General features: G+C 40.4%; 1 protein-coding gene across 8 annotated transcripts in view; it reads right to left on the bottom strand.

Annotated features, from left to right (window-relative positions):
- LOC126101564 (bifunctional 3'-phosphoadenosine 5'-phosphosulfate synthase) overlaps window positions 1-14,152 on the bottom strand; it is a 375,366-nt gene that overhangs the window by 39,775 nt on the left and 321,439 nt on the right. For all 8 annotated transcript variants that reach the window (XM_049912203.1, XM_049912204.1, XM_049912206.1 and 5 more), the window contains 3 exons: window positions 13,426-13,544; window positions 13,140-13,343; window positions 1,346-1,579 (listed from right to left, as the gene is read on the bottom strand). In XM_049912203.1, the coding sequence (XP_049768160.1) occupies window positions 1,346-1,579; window positions 13,140-13,343; window positions 13,426-13,544 (557 nt within the window). The remainder of the gene's footprint in view (window positions 1-1,345; window positions 1,580-13,139; window positions 13,344-13,425; window positions 13,545-14,152) is intronic.

Here is a 14,152-nt window from a genome sequence, read left to right as displayed (position 1 = left end):
AAGTTCCTTTGTGTACTCTGTGTAAAATCGAACTGGTATCCCATCAGGTCCAGCGGCCTTTCCTCTTTTGAACAATTTTAATTGTTTCCCTATCCCTCTGTCATCTATTTCGATATCTACCATTTTGTCATCTGTGCAACAATCTAGAGAAGGAACTACAGTGCAGTCTTCCTCTGTGAAACAGCTTTGGAAAAAGACATTTAGTATTTCGGCCTTTAGTCTGTCATCCTCTGTTTCAGTACCATTTTGGTCACAGAGTGTTTGGACATTTTGATTTGATCCACCTACCGCTTTGACATAAGACGAAAATTTCTTAGGATTTTCTGCCAAGTCAGTACATAGAACTTTACTTTCGAATTCATAATGATGATAAGTTCAAAAAAGATTCAATTTTGTACAACAGAAGAATTCCAAGCGTTATTGCAATTCCAGGATAAGAAGAAATTGGATTTTATAATGGTATTAACATGTGGAGTAAATTAATAGCTTCAGTTTTCAAACATAAGCTTTCTTTTTAATGCTAAGTGTCCAAACAGTGGAATACAACTTTTTTTTAACTAAGAATTCTCTTGTTGTGATAAAATGAAATGTTTCCCAAGATGTATGGCCGGCAACTAGAGAAACTTCTATGAATTGAGTTTTCACTTACATCAATGCATAGGGGAAAAAATACTGTAGCCTTACACAGATCTGACAAAAGTTTATTTTAAGTTAATAAGAAAGTTTTCTGCCTTTCTACATAGTTTCTTCTCATTATAAAGAACAAAGCCTGAAGCTGAAAATTTTTGTTTTGTGTGTTTGCTAGCAGGACAAGACTTCAACGGCAAGGATGTACTGTTCTTTCCCAGCCTGGATTTTTCTTGCTGCAGTGTAAAAGTATATGAAGCTGAACAGCTGGGAAACTGCTAGGACTCATTCAAGGGCACAAGAGAGGGAGTAAAAAAAAGTTCCAGCACATAACCTACTGTTTCTGAACAGTATCAAGGGAGTTACCAAGCTTTATGTCATGATGTAATGGATCACCATTAACACAATCACATGCCTCACACCATGATATGCTACAGTGAAGTTTCAGATTTAATGTTGGTTGCTGGTACATGCCCTGGCACTTAAGAACTTTAGGTCTCAACATCTTTTCCCTTTCCAGCCAAATACTGTTGTTGAAAACTTCTTCCACTATAAGTTGAATCAGCTATCTGTAAGTACATTAATATGCCATGCTGGTGCAATAATACACTGTAAATATGTTAGTTCTAGAGATGTACAAAATTAATGCACCGGCTTGCATAAAATGTCCTTTTCTTTAACATTATTATTGTAATTACTTATGTTTTTATTTCCTTACCTTAATGTAAGGGTGTCCTCTGTGGGATGTACCAAACTGACGGGAGACACGTTCCTCCTTACGGTGACCATAGAATTCTGGCTTACGGAGAATAGCTACCCTCCTTCCCTCATAGGATAAAGCAAAGGCTGACATCCCATCAAGTCGTTCCTTGTCTTCTGTATGTACTGGTAGTACAATTACAACAGACTGGTTAATTCCAGCTTTCTCAGGCAGGCAGTTGAAGTGAATGGCCTAAGACATAACAGAAGTGGTAAGTTTTATATTTGGAACACAACTAAGTTATCATTCTGGCAGCATCAGCATACTAAATTTAAACATTTCAACCTGCATTCAACAATTTTTAAATCGTATAAACTGCAGTCAAGTGTGGTTTCTATATTGTCACTATTTATGAAACAAAAGACTATCAAAGATATCAAAGGCAATAAAAATAGTGATTTTATTGCCAAGTTGTTTTGTTATCATTATCACTGTTTTCTATTTTACACTGAGAACTGAATGTCACAGAAGAAGACAGAACAGCAGAAAATGGCTGGATACATTCGCTCTTTGTAGTTGCCTCATCTTTGTATCCTGTAATTTTTCTACATCAGATCACGTTAGGGCAGGATACTAATGTCTAGCTTTTCTTTTTTCCTTTTCCCACCATCACAGCAATTTTTTTATCCATCACAACCCAGTTTTGTTGAGCAGACACTCTTGTCTTTCCACAAGATATACCATTATTTTTTGATTTTGTAATTTTAGTTTACATTAATGCTAAATGTATTCTCATTATTCTGTTTGGTAATTCGCTTTTCCAGTTATCATGGTATCAGATGGTTGACTTTTTTCTTTAGATGTACCTGAACACTACACAAGTCTGCAAAATTGAGAGTAATGGACAGATAATCAATGACACAATGAGCTCTTTACAGCTTTAATAACCACTGGTTAAATGGAATGAGCTTATTTGTAAAATGCTCTAAAAGTAAATTCAGCATGTTTTGCCTTAACAGCTGTTTCATACTTTGTTGACAGAAAACTGAAATACTAAGCATATTTCCATTCTCTGCTGTCCTGCAAAACAAAAACTGGTATAGTTTTTACACTATGGACCTAGTAAGCAATTTCTTCACTTGGTAAGCTTACTGCAATTTAAATGACTTAATTAGATCATCAGATAGGTCTTACAATTAATTACCTAGCACTTGAGGGATTAACCTAAAAATACTTTATGTGAAAATTAACACTTCATGTATGAAGGACATAGTATGGGTTTAATAAACTCACTTATCTGTAACATTTGAAACTAATCTGTAACTCATTTGATGGTTTTTTTAGACACAGGACTAAACAACAAAATAATTATGCAACAGAGAGCAAAAATAAATCAAAGAGATATTGTATCAAACATAATCACTGCATGAAGTAATCACTTGTGAGTGTAGCACTACATTTCACTTAATGCTGTACTTCAAAACTCCCCTCTTCAGTCTCAATGATGTTTCCTCTTGAATCAGGCATGTTGTCCAGACTCGGTAACAGCATGTTTTGCAAACGCTGTGTCATCAGAGGTAGACTCTAGTGTCCACTGTGGCTTATTTGTGACAGGTGGTGGAGTGGCTGGTGCATTTGTCAATACCACATTTAGAATCTCCATGGATGAGCCTGTACCAGTGTAGGGGGCGCTGAAAGCTAATTTGAGTCTGTTGGTGGTGATGGTGGTTGGTGTATCCATCATGTCAACCTTGAACATCTTCTCCTCCCCACTGATAACACAATAAGTTTCCCCATAAGGTGGCTGCAGTGGCTTGTGTACTGCATCATGCCATACAAAATCATAATGACATCTTAGTAGCTTGTTCAAAACAAAGGGGCAACACATCTGCTTGTCTCTCAGAGCAACATGACACAGCTGCCAGATTTGTGCATGTAGCTTGTACATGAAGTCTGATGGTTCAATGTGGTTGTCTGCATTGCGCAGTTGTATTGGCTGACCGCAAACAAGTTCCAAGGTTGTGGCTTTCAGATCATCTTTCAACAAAGTGCAGATACCCAGGAGAATGATGGGCAATGTCTGTGTCTGCTGCTGTGATTCATGACACTGAGAAGACTCTTTCAATTGTTGGTGCATTTGCTCAACTAAGCCACTTGCTGCCATGTGGTATGTTGTGGTTCTAATACACTTCATATCCAATAGGAGTGCTTTGAACAGCCATGACTGGAATTGCTTTCCTTGGTCTTTTGTAACTCATAGTGGTACACCAAAATGGGTGCTCCATCCCCAGAAGAATGTGGCCGCTACAGTGATGGTAATGTCGACCACAGGAAACACCTCTCGCTAGCGCGTGAATCAATCATTGGCTGTAAGACATTAGGGATACCTTTCCAATGGTGGGAGTGATCTGACAATATCCACATGCATATGCTCAAATCATTGGTTTGATGGAACAAATGTGCCAGGAAGTGTCCTGACATGCTGGCTAACTTTGTTCTGTTGACAGGCCACACGCTGGAGCACATATTTCTCACAATCTTCGTCCACGTTTGGGCACACAAAAGTTCACTTCACCATGTTGTAGTGCCCCATATTCTAATGTGTGACAGGTCATGTACAGAGCAGATGCCTGCTGCTGAAAGTCAACAGTCACAAACTTTTGTGGTTTGGTGGTTGCAACATCACAATACAGTAGCATGTTTGATGATGGTACTGTAACATGACAGAACTGTAGGCCTGACAGTTGTGTCAAAAAGTCTCACAGCTCACTGTCTGCTTGTTGCACTGAAGTGACAGCTTCAAAATCAACTGCACAGTGATCACATTGATCTGAGACAGAGCATCTGCTCACATTTTCAGGTCTCCCTTGACATGGACTATGTGAGTGGTGGACTGCCCAATATAGTCTAAATAGTACAGTTGATGTTATGAAGCTCTCTCTGGCCGCTGGCATAAGGGCTGCTATCCCTCTAACATGTGGTGCAACTTCTTAATGGAGGCATATGCAGTGTACAGGTGGTGCAACTTCTTAATGGAGGCAAATGCAGTGTACAGTTCATGATCATACATGGACCAGTTCAACTGCAATGGTGATAACTTTTGACTGAGAAAGGCCATGGGCTGCCAGTGTTCACCTACTCGCTGCTGCAAAGCAGTACCGATTGAAGAGGCAGACACACTTACCATTAGGGTGAGAGGCACCTGTGGAACTGGGTGTGCTAACACAACAGTTTCTGCAGTTGCAGTCTTCACCTTGGTAAATGCTAAATCAGCCTCATTATCCCATGACAGTTCGTCCTTTGGCCTCAGAATGCTATGCAGGAATTCATTCAGTGGTGCAGCAAGGATGGCAGGGTTGTGTACTAAACAATGACAGTAATTGGTGACATCAAGAAATCATCATAATTCTCTAACTACTTCCGTGGCGGTCATACACCTCGAGCATTGACAGTGTGTAGGATCTGAACCTCAGCAGCACTTAAGGTGCACTTCAACATGTTAATATGCAGATTGTGTGCACAAAGATGAGAAAAAAATCTGCTGTTCTGCCTCACAGCTTGACATGACCAAAAAAAAATTGATATACACATAACAAAAATATAGATCACATGTAACCTCATCCTTGAGTTGTTGAATCATTTGGGCAGCACTAAAAATTCCAAAAGGCATTCTAGTGAATTCAAATGTCCAAATGGTGTGCAGATGGCAATTTTTGCAACACTGTCTGGTGCCAAAGATATCTGGTAAAACTCACGTAGTAACAGTGTGCTTACCATGGATGTTTAATTGAAATCTTGGATAAGCGGTATTGGATACCAGTCAGTGATGGTTCTGGCACTGAGCTGTCTGTAATCTGCACATTTTTTCCATTTTTCTTCTTGGGACCACATGCAGTGGAGATAACCAATTACTACTCAATGGATGGCAGATTCCCTATGTGAGGATGAACAAGAATTCCTGCTTCGCTACTTCAGTTTCTCTGGTGTGGTTCACATATAGTCTACCCTCAAGTGCTGCACAAGCACTAGTGTAGGTGTTTGGTATGTGATCTCTGAGAACTGCTTAAGGAGCTCTATGGATGGAGAGTCACTGTTTATCATCCACACTGCAGTATCATCCACATGACATACCTGCCCTTTGCTTACCAAGTTGGTAGTGGTATCAAGGAGATGTCGATAACTGAAGTAAGGCAGTAGTCCATAAAATGATAAGTACAGAGTATATTATATCTGCTATGAAGGGTTGTCTCTCAAATTTGAACCGCAAGTGTAAGTTTAATGTTAATGTGGCTTGACCATGTGTTAAGATCATAGAACCATTGGTGGCAAGAAGGCAGCAGTCATCACTGTTGCAGTACAGCAGATGGGAAGATGGATAAATTGACAGATCAACACCTATGTCTAATAGGAACTGTATCTTTGTATTATGTTTTGTCACAAACAGTTGATGGCTGCCATCTGGAGAGCCAGTGACCATTATCATTCACATTCTGTTGAGTATCCCTTCTCACATGGTGGACTGCACTTCTGCATCGTGGAGCTGTTGGTGTCACCAGCAGACTCTTGCTGATCAGAGTGAATGGTTATGCTTTCCCAGTGGGTGGTGGTGACAGAATTGGCAACTGTCCGCCGCTCGTGGTCTCGCGGTAGCGTTCTCGCTTCCCGAGCACGGGGTCCCGGGTTCGATTCCCGGCGGGGTCAGGGATTTTCACCTGCCTCGAGATGACTGGGTGTTTGCGTTGTCCTCATCATTTCATCATCATCCAGGAAAGTGGCGAAATTGGACTGAGCAAAAGATTGGATAATTGTACGGGCGCTGATAACCACACAGTTGAGCGCCCCACAAACCAAACATCATCATCATCATCAGAATTGGCAACTGGTACTCTGAGCCTGTAAGGCAGCAATTTGTGTGGTGAGCTTGGTGATCTGCACTTGTAATGCGCCGAGGGTTTTTCTGCCTGAGGCTATAGGCAAACTATGGTGATGCTCATGGACGGATACATCTCCACTATGCGATTCACGATTTGTGAGAGTGCATCGCATCAGCACACACTGTTAATATCTTCTGTGCATCATATGGCAGGCATGGTAACCAAATATTGTGCAGGATTTCTTCATTAACAGCATTGCTCACTAAAATATTCGGGGTGGTGCAGTAGCTGTGATGGAGTGTGATCCCCAAACTCTTCAGTTCAGAGTGGCTCTTCCAATCTCTTCACTTCAGATTGAAAGAGGAATGTTACCATGGCATTCTTGCTCGCTGTGTAGTGCTCAGTGATGACACCAGAGTGTTTTGTACCTCCACGGCCATTTCTTCGCTGAGTGTTGCAACAATGCAACTATAATTTGTCTCATCTGCAGTTCTTTCTAACTTTATGAATCATAGGACAGGATTCTGTTGCCAAAATAGTGGTGGTTTGACCAACACACAATTGATTGCTTCAGCTGTAGGCACATCTACAGTTGCTAGCATGTTTGACATCACAGAGTTACAGTAACAAGGCCACAAAAGATGCATAACATGGTTGATGCAAGTGTTCCTTTCTTGGCAAAATGCACAGTTCAACATGTCAGTGACCGTCAAACATCACATTGCGGTCACCAATTATTGCAGGTTGAATAAATTCACTTTATTGCAAATGAGAAACTGTTCTGTAACTCATTTGATTTTTTTTTTTTTTTTTTTTTTTTTTAAACAGAGAACCAAACAATAGAATAATTACAAAACAGAGAGCAAACATAAATCAAAGAGAGAGTGTATCAAAGTTAATCACTGCAGGGAGTAATCACTTGTGTAGCACTACACTTTACTTAAAGCTGCATTTCAGGCTTACAGAACACATTCAGATAACATCACAAGCAATTAGCTAAGCTGTGGGAAATATTGACAACAACCTACAATACCAAAGGTGCTATTTGTATACAAATGATATATTTTGTAAAATCAGCATATTTTGTAGTTAAGAAATTATATGATGCGAATATAAACTAAATTTGCCATTGCACTTGCAAAAATGTAACAACAGTGGGAGCTACCTAAATAAGAACAGTGACACATTTGCCAGGCATTAGCTATGTGTTGTAGTAGTAGTAGTAGTAGTAGTAGTAGTAGTCGTAGTCGTAGTGACCAATATTCATCCACACCCGAGACTTGGGCATGCAGTCATGAGGCGCACCATAGAAGGCATCAGATGCAACTAGAAGTTAGACAACTGTCAGAAGCCGTCACTCATGGGTGTGCACACAGCTTCTTATCTGTGCACTCTACCAGCAACAGCTCTTAGAGGTGGCCTTGGCCAGCTCTAACTCAGTTACATGTTTACTTCTGCATATGTGTTATTGGACTGTTCTCGTGAGCCACTCTATGGCAAATGTACCTATTATAATAAGTTGTTTCCTAGACTTAATAATGTTTATTGTATCAGTCATTGTGTGGTGTTCTCTCTTCTGGGACTAGAAGACATTGGTGATGAGTAGGCTCATATCTTCATGTGTTTTTTGTTGTGCAGTTGCTTTTCACATTTTGTGGTGATTGGAGTCTCTGATTCAAACACTGGTGCAGCAACAGAAGGATCTCATCATGATGATGCAACAAGCAGTGCTGGAATTGCTCTCCAAAAATTCATCTCTGGCTCCATTTCCTCCATAGTTCCTGACAAGCAACAAGGCAGCATAAGATTGGGAGGAGTATGAACACGACCTATGGCAGCATTTTAATGCATTCCATGTTACAGTTGTGGAGGTATCTCATGCTCTGTTTTTGTCACGGATTTCTCATATCAGGTGTTGTGGCAATTGGTCCCATTGCAGGAAGCTTCCTTGTTGTTATTTGTCACCTTATGTTTGTTGCTGTCTTCCTATTACTGCTACTGCATGCATATCATGGCCACTTTAGCTGAATTTTACCAACACAAGAAACAGCCCCATCAGTCGTATTACGCCTGGGCCTCAACCCTCAACAGCCTTAGTCACAATTGTCATTTTGTCACAGTTTAGTCAAAAGAGTAATACATGGACATCATGGTTCATGAAGTTATCATCTGCTCCACCTCAGACAAGGATGTTGAGCAATGGACCCTCCAGTTAGAGGCCTCCTCCATTGAAAAGGTTTTGTCCATTGCCTAGTTGTATGAGGTCTCACATGCCGCTGGTCAGCATCTGGAAGCCTGTTGTGATGTTACAGTGGCACATGGTGGCCCAGTTATGATCACTTCATCTGGGTAGGACAGTGTCCTAGTGATGCATGCTGGCTGATTCAGCAGTTCCCACACAGTGCTCATGAGTTACAGCTGCTGCTCCCTGTTGACATCATGTTGGTAGCATACAAGCTGTGATAGAAGATTAGAGCAGCAGTTTCCCACCACAGAGCACATGGCTTGCAGTTGCTATGGGGCTGTGGTGAGTGGCTAGCATTTATGCGGCCTTGGAAAAACCCGAGTGCTTGGCAGGGTTTTATTTCTACAGAAAAATTGATAGAAACAGACCTAATGGTGACACGAAGGTGTGGGTTGGCACTTATGGACAGAAAAATATGTAAAACTAAATTATCTAGATGTGCCACAAAAATATATAATAGTTTAAAAGTTATTGTTGTCTTCAGTCTTCAAAATTGTAAATTTATGAAAGTTCCAAAGCTAATATTTCAGTAATGCTGTGGCGATTAATATAAACATAGTGTCTACGGATGCAGCTAGTAGAGCTGAATCAAGCAATCATAGCTGATTTAGCATAGCATGTACCAATTTTGAATGAGAGGTCAGAATATGGGATTCACTGAGAGAAACTGTGTTTTTGGTAATAAATAAATTTAAAGAGACAAAACTAGTGGCAGCATTCTAAAATTTAAAGAGGCAGGTGAGTAATTAAGTATGTATTTTTATTTGTTTATTTATGTAAATATCAGAAATCTGGGAAAAGCAATATCACGTGCCACAAGGACATTATTTGTGAAAAAATGGTGGAAGATACATAAAATTGGACTTTAAATTGTTATTGCCTGTAAATTTTACATAATTTTCAATGTATCAGATTTGCTTTTGTGTCTAGTTTTAGAATATTCATAATTATTTTTGTCAAACATTGTTTTGATTGTGACAGTCATTTTGAGGGTGCATAGGGTGGCCATCTTTGATGACGGGGAGTTGGTTTTGAGCAACACTAAGAGCTGGACGTGCCGCGCATCAGGTGATAGTAGTGGGTTGGTAGCCACTTTCGGGGACAAGTATGTATGTAGTGATGTTCGAAAATGATCAAGTTGAGCACAATATAGTGGTTTAGGACAGCAGACAAGAGCGTATTTTGTGAATTGTGAATAGACTGTTGAGTGCCGTGATCGTGACATATGAATTTTATAGTGAAGTGTTGTTGGATCAGTTATTAACGGCTGCCCTTATGTAAGAGCCCCTCAGTCTGCATTTTAAGTGTATAGTGAATATACTGAAGAAAAATAAGCTACTTGTTCAAATTATAAATCAAGATGAGTGACTCAATATTTTAAATTTCACCACAAGACCTGCCTGCATTGTTTTGTTATATTTTATTTCAGCTTACGACAGGTGTGAGATGGCACCCAATGACGAAAAACATAGCCAAACATTGAGACCAGCCACATCTATGGGCCACTCAATTAAGCTGAGTGTAACACACACACACACACACACACACACACACACACACACACACTCTGTGCCGTAGCACGTGGGGGCTCAAGTCAAATTATTCAAACTTCAGCGTGTAGTGCCCAGTACTGTCATAATGTGTGTTGCGTTGCTCCATATATGACAGATCAGGATGTCCCTATTGTTGGGCTGTCTACTGTATATGTTGGAAAAAGGCCACATTGCGGTAGTCTGCCACTCAACTGCACAGAATGCAGCATCAGGATATGTAGGAAGTGTTGTCATTAGGGCCGATTACCTATCATGATGACAATAAGCTTTTTACATAGACTTTCATTCTCACATGTCAGCTGCACCTGCTTGTAGACACAGGTACGGCAGTTTCCCTGCTTAAAGGCCAAACACATTTAGACCTCGGCTTTCCACAGTTGTCACCAGTAAACAGGTGCCTCACGGGATATGGGAAACATCAAATCCCCTTGTGTGGCCAATTCAAGCTGAAGTCATCTATAACTCAGTGACTGGACCTATTACCTTTATTGCCATCCATGACAATAGTTTAGCAAACGTTGTTGGGTTTGATGCCTTTTAGGCCTTTGGCATTTTGGACATAGGCTCCATACAGATAGTATCTGCTGAGGTCCCCTATCACTCACTGGAATCTCTGTGCTCAAAATTTCTGCACAACAGCTAGGATGCACCACAGACTTTCGAGCACACATAACCTTGTAGCAGTCCGCTCATCCTAGATTTTTTCGTGCTAGAGACATTCCATTGGCCCTTCACTTTCAAGTCAAGGTGAAGCTGGACTGGCTCACTCTCCATTTCCTCTAGTGAATGTGCCACACCATGTGTCTTCATTAAGAAATACTCTGATGAATTAAGCATTTTTGGTAATTTTAAGGCCCCTGTGAATTCACAGTCCATGGTCAACACATTTCCTTTGCCACATCCTGATGAACTGTTCAGACACACACTAATGGATAAATTCTTCTCCAAAACTGGTCTCTCCAAACCATGTCACCAGTTACCCTGGGTGATGCATCCAAGCATATCATTGTCATTAACACACCATTTGGTCTTAATCAATACCAACAGCTGACGTTTGGAGTCACAAGGCCCCCCCCCCCCCCCCCCAATTTATCAACACTATTTGTAATAGGTCACATACAATATTCCGCACTGCTTCAACTACCTAGATTACATCATCATTAAAGGACATACTATGAGAAATCACCTGCACAACCTCCAGCACTCATTCAAAAATTCTGGCCATGGGTCTGCGCTGCAGTCTGCAAAAGTCCAAATTTTCCCAATCATCTCTTGAGTACCAGGGCCACATCATCTCAAGGTAGGTTATCTGACCCATGGAGAGTCTTGTCACAGCCATTATTGACTTGCCATGTCTCTTTTGTCATTATGTGAACTGCAGGTGTTTTTTTTTATTTTTTTTAAGGTAAAATTGCCTGTTACCATCAGTTCATTCCTGGGGTGTTCACATTCGCACACCCACTGCATCTCTTTCCATGCAAAGGTGCTCCCTTTGTCTGGTCTCCAGGGTGTGACCAGGCCTTCACCATGCTGTCGGAATGCCTCTGGTCAGCACCACATTCCAACATGCCATTGGTTTTGGCTACAGATACCACAAAGCATGGCATGGGGGTGGTCCTCTCCCATTGGAACACGGCAACTACTTGTGTTTTCATCCAAAACTCTCATTCCAGTAGAGGTACAGTACTCTTAGACTGAGAAAGAGGCTTTGGCTGTAGTGTATGCAGTCCCTAATTTCATGGTTTCTTGTATGGCACCAAATTCCAACTAATTATGGATTTTGTTATTTAGTCCATCTGCATGGGTCCCTGATAAGGTAGCCCACAAGTTGTTGCAGTTGGCCTTGTTACCCTCCAAATACAAATATGACATTTACATCTGCCCCATGGTGTGCCCCACCAATGCATAAGCCTTATTCCACCAGCCCGTTGGCCTGGACCCCAAGTTTGTTTGGTAGGAGATCTACTGCCAAGCAGTAGATGGTTTTCTGATTACTAGTGCCTGAGTTGCCAAGGCAAAATCAGCCAAGCCTGTTTTCAGGCAGGTAGTCCGCCTCATCCAACAGAGTTGGTTTTCTTGTCCTCCAGCCACTCTTCCAGTCCAATTTCTAACTACTTTGTCTTGCAGCATCACCTCTCAGTCTTCAATGGGGTCCCCTTCATCTCCACGAATGATGCATCTCCCTGGGTGGTCAAGGCTGGGAGTTTGCTGCTGGAGGTTTTACAGCTGTTACGTGAGGGGCACAGAACGATGACCTAGGAGCCATGACATCCAGCAATAAAGCCCAGGAAATGCACTCATGTTGATTTCTTGGGTCCATTTCTGAATGTGTTCTGGCTAATTTTCATTGATGTGTTTTTGAATTTTCCACACATGGTCCAGAGCTCCTTGGCTATTCCAGCTGTCTCAAAATTTTTTTCTGTGGAAAGTCTTGCAGTTACCCTTGTTTCTGGCAATGGACACAAGTTCCTGTCTCAGGCATTTTGTGAGTTCTGTGTGCAGTCAGGCATTCACCATGTTCGTTTCCTCCAATTCAGTCATAACCTAACAGGGAAACAGAGTGCATGGTCCACTCATTTAAGACCCAGGTGCAAAAATAACTGAAAGACTTCCACACTGAAGAGGTGCTAAATTTTTTCTAGCAACCTACCTGATGACTCCTATTGGTTCCCTTAGCTCAGAGGAGCTTCTCCATGAATGCCAGTCTCTTTGGTATTTCCACTTGTTGTTTATGGTCAACAAGTTCTTTAAAAATGTTTTCTGTTATTTGTTAATCTAGTACAATACTGATAGTAATTATTGGGTTTCCTCTGATCTCATTATGCTGTGATTTTCCTGCCTGATCATTGAATGGTCCTGTTTATACCAAAGTTTTTCATAGATAAATATAGCTCTGATTCAACTACTTAATTTTCTGTTAATGTTTGTTCACGGACATAATTTCTGTCAACTTCTTAATAGACACCCTTTTTCAGTGATTTCCCTATGTCTAATAGAACATAGTTCCATTTACAAGATCGTAACATTAATAACTGATTAGGGGCAATCTTCATGCAGTCACTAGATTTAAAAATATTAAGAAGAGACATATACAAAATAAAAATTAATTTTTTTCAGACACTTTCAAATGTCTACTTTACCTGCAAAAATTGGTCTTCGCGCATGAAGCCTTCAAGGGGTGAAGCCCATCCTTCAGATAGAACCTGCAGCCACTGAAGATCTAGTGTTGTGATTTCCAAAGCAGGCAAATGCTCTGCTTCCTCTTTTGCTGCTGCTAGCCTATTCTCAGGTACAAACAGCTCATGGACCTCATCACTCGCTTTTAATGTTGGTGGAATTATACCCTTAAATGTTAACACATTATGTCATTATGCCATTATGTACACATTTAACAAACAACTTAGTGTACTACTATGTTTAACTTACATGCTCCTGCAAAAATTCTACAACTTGCATTGTACTTTCTTCAACACTCGAGTTAACTGTCTTCACTACCAAGTCAGGATTTTCAGGTTTTTCATATGCCTGATCAACTCCAGTGAAACCTGCAACAGACAAACATCTTAGGAAATACATAGTCTCAGTCCCACACTCTGTATCAAATAGTTAATCTTTAAATGTCAACACATTGCAGTTAACTGAAATACATATAAAATGTCTGTAACTGGTTAGGTTATCTGGAATATTCTCTGGGAATATTAATTGATGCAGTTCACTTTTGGCTGATTCTTTAAATTTGTATTGTTGAAAGTACTTTATATCTTAAACTTTAAAACTCACTTTCCTTTTACTCATTTATTGCTATCAAGAATTTTGCCTACTCTGTCTCATACCTTTTTTCTTTGTGCTAATGCATTTTTGCATATTTATTCATAATTTTTGCACTTGCCTTTACACTAGAGTTATATTTATTGTAATTTTCTCTGTCAGTCATCCTAACAGTCTGAAATGAATATAAAAATTATGTGTTTCGGAACTGAATGAGCCATTCCCACACAAATTATGAGTCATGAAACAGAAAGCCATTGGTAATATCTAGATGAAATACATATCTAAACAAGGAACATAACAATCAGCTCTTCAAAAGATAGAAAGATGTCTGCCTGTCAGAATACAGTCTTCCCATAGTTATATATGTGCTCCTATATATCTC

Source organism: Schistocerca cancellata, chromosome 9 (assembly GCF_023864275.1).
Source record: "Schistocerca cancellata isolate TAMUIC-IGC-003103 chromosome 9, iqSchCanc2.1, whole genome shotgun sequence".
In the NCBI taxonomy this organism is placed as follows: Eukaryota; Metazoa; Arthropoda; class Insecta; order Orthoptera; family Acrididae; genus Schistocerca; species Schistocerca cancellata.
The sequence above is the reverse complement of the archived record's forward strand: the minus strand, read 5'-3'. Positions and strand labels throughout refer to the sequence as shown.